Below are 8403 nucleotides of genomic sequence, written 5' to 3' on the forward strand. Positions count from 1 at the left end.
AGATTGAATCGTCGCAACGGTACATCCCAAATTGCCTTCGTAGGCATCGAAGTCCCTAGTTATGACGAGATTATTTTTGAACAGCTCTGATAGTTTCCACGCAACAATCTTTGCTTGTGTACTGTCAAATGCTCATATGCTGCAGCATAAAGCTCACGGCATGGTGCGAAAACGCGCTCGAAGGGAAACCGAAACATTGTGCGCTGACATGCACGCAGACGTGCAGTCGGTCATCGCGAACCCGTGCGATCGTTGCATTAAAGCTTCATTCTGTTAGACTCCATTTGGTTACACAAACAGCACACTATAATAACATATTTCACATAGTTCGCTATCCGCGATTGTCAGTTTTTAACGGAAGAAGCCGATTCGAGGGACTTCATCGCGGCGACCGCGCGCAGGGGGCGTTCACTGTGCGTATTCGGTAAAGAGATGGTGTCTGTAAACGATTCTGTGCTTTCTATTTGCCCAAAATTATGATTTTAACAATAAAAGGCTTGTTTCCTTTCGAGAGTACTTACAGAAATGTCCACGAGGGCAGCCGTGTGGTGTTTTCATTCAGCGCCGTAAGCCAAACCTATCAGGAGCGCGCCGCGTTATCCCTCATACTACGCAAGCGAGGCGCTTCCGTGAGATGGCAACTCCGTAAGTCCTCGCCCCCAATAGCAACATACTACAGATGTCCGACTGAAGTTTTCGTTTATATAATCGCTCTCTTTTTAAATTATGGGATTTTACGTGCCAAAACTACTTTCTGATTATGAGGCACGCCGTAGTGGGGGACTCCGAAAATTTGGACCACCTGGGGTTCTTTACCGTGCACCTAAATCTAAGTAAACGGGTGTTTTCGCATTTCTCCCCCATCTAAATGCGGCCGCCGTGGCTGGGATTCGATCACGCGGCCTCGTGCTTAGCAGCCCAACACCATAGCCGCTAAGCAACCACGGCGGGTAAGCGCTCTCTTTTTCATAGCCCGAAACAGGACATGGTTGGGTTATCATACCTAGTACTAACAAAAGGTTACTCGCAGTTCTCGAGTTGTGCCGTCACTCTCTAACACGCGAGCAATTATTTATTTTCAATGCATGAAAAAGATTGAAGAAAAATAGGTCATGTGAGTGGACGGATATACTTGTAGACTGAGTAATAAAAAAAAACAACGTTAAAAGATGCAGCTTCATGTAAGGAAAGTAAGCATTAAAGCCTAATCAAAGCAGGTGTAAGCCAGAGCCCAATACGTCTTGTGCCTCTATCTTTCCTAAGAAACACTTAAAATTTTCATTACCCCTAAGGACATGAAACATCGTTTTTATCAAGACATCTTCCTCTATGGCCTCGTCTATATGGTTCCCTAGGCTCCAATAAATTAGTAACTACAATTACCATCTAATTGTATACCTACGCTCTAAATACCATGTTTCTTTTTGTAGTCCGAATGACGAATAAAAAGAAGCTTGTTCGTAAAGCAAACTTTATTAAATCTTTGGACGGTCTGGCGAGTGAACGTGGAAAGAGGAACATGGCGTCACGATCAATGTGGCCTTTAATTCTGCAAGAGAAAAAAGATGTAAGCATTTTAACTAGGTCAAATATACATCTGGTACAACCTCCAGGAAACGCGACGAAAGTTAATTGTGCCAACTCTCGGAAAATTGCCATCAAGGTGATTTTCCAGTACTTTACACAATGCGTAAATGGTGCCCACATTTAGCCGTGGAGGCCGACGCCCGCGTGGCCCACTCCCGCCGCCTTTCGGAAAGAGGAGTGTCCGAATCCGGCCTGGTTTCCGGCGGCGCCTCCGTGGAAACCAGAAGAACCCTGCTGGTGGCCAGAGCCGAAGTTCTTGCTGTCGCTGGAGGAGAAGCCCGAGCTGTGGCTGTAGCCCTGGTTGTTGTTGTAGGCGTTCACGTTCTTGTTTGAAAAGCCGCCAGCGAAGGCACCGGACCCCTGGTTGTGTCCCACGGCGCCTTTCTGGAAGCCAGCCTGGTGTCCTCCGGCAGTAGCAGCGTATCCCGACTGGAAGCCGCCGCCGACGCCGTGTCCCAGGCCAACTCCATGCCCGAGACCAGCTCCGACAAGAGCTGGGCTGCCGACTACTCCGCCACCGACAAGCCCGGGGCCTCCAAGTCCAGCGCCCGCAAGGCCAGGTCCGATGCCTGCGCCATAACCACCCAAGCCACCCAGGACGCCACCACGGCCTTCCACGTCCTTATTATCTTCCTTTTCCACGTCTTTCTTGGCGGCCTCTTCGGCGAAAGCCGTGTACGCCACGACGGCAAACAGAGCAATGGTAGAGAAGGCCTGTGACAACAAACGATTTCAGTAATTGAATCTCTGTTACAGCGCGGAGCGGTGAAATGTCAGACAGAATGGACGTTATAGGGCTGTTCAGGTTGATTTCTTGGCATTGCGCAAGTAACTGGGAAGCGCAGTCATATAATCGCGAGAACGTGCCCCACGAAGAAACAGAACATGTGTTTCTGGGATGTAGCAAGCGCGATTATACGAAAGGGCATTACAGAGAGGAAATTTACTAACGCAACTGAGATTATGTGATACATCTTTCATGGAATTGTGTCAGCTCTTCCATTCTGTATATCAGTAGTTTCAGTGGATAGTTTCTCTTGTGAGGGAAAGCGAAAGCCGAAATTGAACTACAGCTAACACGCATCTCTTGATCATTTGAGAAATGTAGAAGTACTAACTTACATTAGGCGGACATTGGACGCCTATGACGATGACTCAAACTTTTTGCAGAAAAGAAACGTCTCCGAATGGGAGAATTGTTCCAAGATACGTAAATTTTTTAAGGGGGGATGGGTTTCAGAAGCTTGGAGATATCGTCCAAGGCTAGAAAACATTCATACAAGGACAGAAATTCCCACACTGGTATATTTGCGCGCCATGACGGTGAGCACGAGCGAGTCGTATTGGAGTGTATATAAATAAATACTGTCAAATTATGGCACCAACCTTCGTTGCCGGTCGGTCTCTTTCGACATCTGAGAAACTGGCATTTTTTTTTATCTTTCTGTTATTTCTTGCAGAAGAAATTGCTATTATATGCTATACATACAGCTTTCTTACACAATTTCATTTGGCGACATAAGTCTGCTGCGAGCAACAACCGGTGTTAAAAAAGCACCTATACCTCATTTCTTCCGGACCCGCCGTGGTTGCTCAGTGGCTATGGTGTTGGGCTGCTGAGCACGAGGTCGCGGGATCGAATCCCGGCCACGGCGGCCGCATTTCGATGGGGGCGAAATGCGAAAACACCCGTGTGCTTAGATTTAGGTGCACGTTAAAGAACCCCAGGTGGTCAAAATTTCCGGAGTCCTCCACTACGGCGTGCCTCATAATCAGAAGGTGGTTTTGGCACGTAAAACCCCAAATATTATTATTATTATTATCATTTCTTCCGTTAGGTATCCACGTGCCTCTTGCCGTAGTACGCCAAAAAAGTCACTCACGTTTTTTTTTTTTTATGTAAGACAAGACACTTCTTTCGCTAAGGTTAACGGAAAACTACGGTAGTTTTCAAATTATTACACACACAGAGAAAGTAATGCCCCACAAAAATATTGTTATGAAAAATCGTACACTTCTGGCATAAGCGATCTCTGCACTGCAGTTTGCGTCGCTGGAAGGATAGGCGATCTCTGCACTGCAGTTTCAGTCGCTGGAAGCTTGAAGGGGTTAGCGTGATGGACTATCCGTACAGCATCCCATGCTCTCCGCACGTGGTTGCGATGACATCGGTGTACTGAACCATCCGAAATCTGTACTTTGTACATGACGTGGCCCAAGCGACGCAGTATCCGTGCGGCCAGCCACTTAGGACCACGAGAGAAGTTCCGCACATACACCGGGTCACCGTGCAGAAACTACCTCGAGGATGGCGGCTTGGTACCTCCAGGGCCTTTCTCGTCAGGGTGCACTCTCGACAAGACAGACTGGAAGCTCCTGCCCAGCATGAGCTCTGCTGGCGTCCTCCTGGTTTCCGAGTGGGGCATGGAGTGCTGCTTGAATAAAAAACAAGAAACATTACACGCCACTGTGCCCTGGCCCTGCTTTCTGAGCGCAAAATTTAGCTCGCGAACCATGCGACCAGCCCTTCCGTCGCTTGCGGGATTATATAGGGCGCTGTGTGCATGCAGCGCACACCATTTTTGTTCAAGAAAGATTGCATTTCGTTGCTCGAGAAGGCTGTGCCGTTATCAGAAACAACTAACTCTGGCAATCCATATGAAGCAAACATTCTTCGTAGTTTTTCGATCACAGCTGAGGAGTGAAGCGATGGCAATATCTTGATCTCGGCCCAATTTGATAGCGCGTCCACGACAACAAGAAAGAAACTGCCCTTAACCAGCCCTGCAAAATCTATGTGAATACTGCTCCATGGGCTTTCGGGTTTCATCCAGAAATGCACAGGCGTTTTAGGTTCGTTTTGCCTTTTCTCTTGACAGAGTTTGCAACGACGCACGAAATCTTCAATCTGTACATCGATCTTCGGCCACCACACATATGACCTTGCCAGAGCTTTCATGGCCGTTATGCCAGGGTGATTTGCATGCAGAATGGCGAGGACATTTTCGCTCAGTTCTTCTGGCAGTATGACCCTATTACCCCACAGAAGGCAGTCACGGTGAAAAGACAGCTCTTCGTGTCTCACCTGATAGGCGGCATATTCTGGGGGCACACCTTGTTCTGGCCAGCCAGTCGCGACCCATTTCTTCACACGCGACAGGCAACGATCACGCAGAGTGGCTGATGCGACGTCTGCTGCGCTCACAGGAGGGTACTCCATTGCTTCCAACAAAAAGACGTCGCCAGGAGGCTCGACGTCCCTCCTGTAACCGGGTATCGGTAGCCTGCTTAGACAGTCAGCGTTTGCCCGTGATCTTGCGTCCATCTATACTCCAGTTTGTATTCGTAATTAGACAACAACAAAGACTACCGCAACATGCGCGGTAACAAAACGATGGGAATCTGCTTGTTTCGTTGACATATACCCAGTAGGGGCTTATGAACTGTCAAGATGCGGAATTCTCGCCCACAGAGGTACTGGTGAAACTAACGGAAGTCATAGACAATAGCTAGAGCATCACGGTCAATATGGGCGTAATTACGTTCCGCCTTAGTGAGTGTTCTTGACGCATAAGCAGCAGGTTGCTCGCGTCTTTGAGCATCGCTGTGAGCCAATACAGCTCCCACACCCACGGGTGATGCGCCACAAGACAGAATTAAGGGTGCATCAGGGTTGAAATGCACTAAGCGTGACTCGGATGTCAGCAACGTTTTTAGTCTTTCGAAAGCTAGTTGCTGCTCTTCACCCCACTTCCACGCACTGTCGCTGTCCAGTAGGCGGTAGAGCACTTCGGCAACTTCAGACCAACACTTTAGAAAGCGATTGTAGAAATTCACCATACCTAGAAAAGCTTGGAGCCCATTCTTGTTCTTTGGTGCAGGTGCTTTGTGAATCACCTCGACTTTGGCCTTTGACAGGTAGATGCCATTTGCGTCTATCTGGTGCCCCAAGTACTCCAGGCTCTCTTTGAAGAACTGACACTTGGCGCCTTGTATACGCAGTCCCGCTTTTGACAGTCGGTTGAGAACCTCCATGAGGACTTCGTGGTGCTCCTCTGCCGTTTCGCTGGCCACAAGGACGTCATCGAGGCATGCCGCGGCTTGGCATAGACCTGCAAGCACTGTATCAATTGCTCTTTGAAATAATCCTGGTGCCACCGACACACCAAACGGCAAATGTCGCACTTTGTACAGGCCCTTTACTGGATTTATCGTGAGCACTTCTGCTGAAGCATCATCAACTGCAAGTTGCTGGTACGCTTGCGTTTAATCAATTTTAGAAAAAATACGGCCTTCCCCAACTTTGCGAAAAGTTCCTTGCTAGTAGGTAAAGGATAAATGTTGTTCCTTACCGCTTGGTTGACTGTAGTTCGATAGTAGCCGCATATTCTTAATGACTCATCTTTTTTACGGACGATGACCACAGGGGTGTCTCATTCGGAGTACTGCGTCGGTTGCAGAACACCTTGAGGTTCCAGCTTTTCCAGTTCTGTGGTGGCGTCATCCTTAAGTGCGAACGGAATGCTGCGGCATTTTAGAAACTTGTGCCGGGCGTCCTACTTCAGCTCGATGTGTAGTGGTGGCCGAGCGGCGCCTGGAAATGTTTCGCCAAGAACATCCAGAAAATTTTTGATAAGGGCTTCTACGTTTTGTTTGATGCTGTGAAGCCCAGCGCCATTAATGTTCAGGACCTTGAACCAATCACGACCCAAAAGCGTGCTGCCTTCGTTTCTTACAACGAGTATCGGCAGCTGGGAGACTTGTTCTTTGAATTTGGCCGGAAGTGTGGCTTTTCCGATGGCGTCCAATCCTTCCTTAGCCCAAGTTACGAGCTTGGTGTCCGCTTCTTCCCTTGCGACTTTCAGTTTGCTGAACGTATTTTGACTGATAATCGATCTAGCTCCTCCTGAGTCGACTTCCATGGGCACTATTTTACCGCCTATATTTACGGCCAACATAAACATGGGGCAACCGCTAGTCACTTAACTAATATTTAGTATGTCATCATTCTCAGTTTCCACCGAGTTTTGCATATTTTCCAACTGGTGGTTAACCTGACCTTTCTGTTTCTTCCGGTACGCTTTGGCCAAGTGTCCTTTCACGGAACAGTTGAAGCATACTGTTGTTTTAAACCTGCAACGGTGTGCAGCGTAGTTGCCCAAACACCGGAAACACTGCCATTCCAAATGATGGCTTGAAGTTTTTTCATCTTGCCCATTCTTATGCTGCTTTATGTGTTGCCTTTCCACTGTGGCTGTCAAATCTGGGGCGCCCTGACGCGGGCCGCCCATAACCCATTGATGTTTTGCGGCAGCCTCTGCCGTGACTGCTAGATCGTACGCAGTCTTAAAGGTCCGGTCTTTCTCGGCCAACAAACGTTGCTGCACAATGCTGTCGGAGATTCCAAAAAACAACCGGTCCCTCAGCATTACGTCAAGAGGAAGCTGGTTGTCGGTGAACCCGCAGTTATAGGCTAGGTTACGTAAAGCTGTAACGTAGTCTACGACAGATTCGACGTCGTGCTTATCTCGCTTCGAAAACACGTGCCTTGAATATAGCTCGCATGGCTTCAGGTTGATGTGGTTCTTCACGGCTTTTACGATGGACTGGTAGTCAGCGTTTGGTGGTCGAAGAGGCTTTACGAGGGTAGCAATCAGGGAGTATGTGTCCTCCCCACAGGAGCTCAGCAATAGTGCCTCTTGTCGGCGTCTTCCGCGAGCTTGTTTGCAGCCCAGCGTAGCTCTGTACGCTCGACGTAACCCTCCCGTGAAGAGTTACCATTTAAGTGAAATTCGCCGATACGAATGCCGAAGGACATCTTGCCGGCAACAACCTCCCCGAAGGGGCACAACCGTGCCTCGTCGCCAGCGTAATAGCCGATGAGGACGCAGCAGCAGCTTTTGCAAGATTCCTTTATTGCACAAAAGACAAGGGTTTATGTAGGCACGGTGCATCGCTTATTGGCACACGTGCGATGGGTTTAGACACGGAAGACATGCGCACAAGATAGCCAATTCAGTCACATCACTCTGTTACTACAAGACTGTATCGACTTTGCGCTATAGGTGTCTATAGAAGGGAAGTAGACAAAAAAGAAAGAAACACCATATTGACTTTTTTATAGACTGTCTAGAGACTGCGAGTAGGCAAAAAAAATAGAAATCTTATCAAGTTCAGCTATAGAAAATCTATAGCCGAATAATAAAGAAAAAAATAGGCTGTATAGACTTTCGTCTATAGGTAGTCTATAGTGAGGAAGCAGACAAAAAGAAACACTTTATCGGCTTTTTTCTATAGACTGCGAATAGAAGAAAAGAAATAAAACTGTATCGGCTTTAGTCTATAGACAGTCTATAGAGTTTGTATAAGGAAAAGTGCAAACCTATAGAAAGGCAATGTCGTCTATAAAGAGTCTATAGACTTTCTATGGACAATGTAAAGTCATTTTTGTAAGGGTACGCTTCATGCTTCAGTTGTACAGAGCTGTATTCTTAGGCTATTTACGCTACAACCTTCTAGTGTTGTCCAGTACGTGCCAGTCAAATGTTCGCACATTGGAGTGCTTACAGGGCCAAGCATTGCGCACGTTTTTAGCACTTCCTCGCTGTGCATCAACAGCTGTAAGGATCGTGCTCGCCAAAGATCATTCCATACAAACATACGTTGCTGTGGATTGTCTCAAGGCGCATATCCGTCATCTTTCACGCGTCCCTGATCATCACTTGGCGTTCTTGTCATCGCAGAGACCTCGTGCAACGTTTTCTGAAGTTATAATCTCCCAGACAGATTGTCTTTCATTGGGACAGATGCCAGCAG

The 8403-nt window shown here is 47.8% G+C and overlaps 1 protein-coding gene across 1 annotated transcript; it reads right to left on the minus strand.

The window, feature by feature from the left end:
- Nucleotides 1-1658: 1658 nt before the first annotated feature.
- Nucleotides 1659-5622, minus strand: LOC135901095 (uncharacterized). Its single transcript, XM_070532444.1, has 5 exons — nucleotides 5430-5622; nucleotides 4673-4782; nucleotides 3889-4019; nucleotides 3601-3664; nucleotides 1659-2301 (listed from the first exon to the last, which is right to left on the minus strand). The coding sequence occupies exons 1-5, from the start codon at nucleotides 5620-5622 to the stop codon at nucleotides 1708-1710; spliced, it is 1092 nt and encodes a 363-aa protein (XP_070388545.1). The 3' UTR covers nucleotides 1659-1707.
- Between the last annotated feature and the right edge of the window lie 2781 nt (nucleotides 5623-8403).

This window comes from Dermacentor albipictus, chromosome 1 (genome assembly GCF_038994185.2).
Source record: "Dermacentor albipictus isolate Rhodes 1998 colony chromosome 1, USDA_Dalb.pri_finalv2, whole genome shotgun sequence".
NCBI classification, from domain to species: Eukaryota; Metazoa; Arthropoda; class Arachnida; order Ixodida; family Ixodidae; genus Dermacentor; species Dermacentor albipictus.

Bases quoted from the DNA above. Each gene is read 5' to 3' on its own strand.
- LOC135901095 (XM_070532444.1), bottom strand. From the start codon at position 5,622: ATGGAGGTTCTCAACCGACTGTCAAAAGCGGGACTGCGTATACAAGGC. The intron at 3,665-3,888 runs GTAGTTTCTGCA...CTGAAACTGCAG, and splicing joins ACCAAGCCGCCATCCTCGAG to TGCAGAGATCGCCTATCCTT. The intron at 2,302-3,600 runs GTACGATTTTTC...TTGTTGTCACAG, and splicing joins AGATCGCTTATGCCAGAAGT to GCCTTCTCTACCATTGCTCT.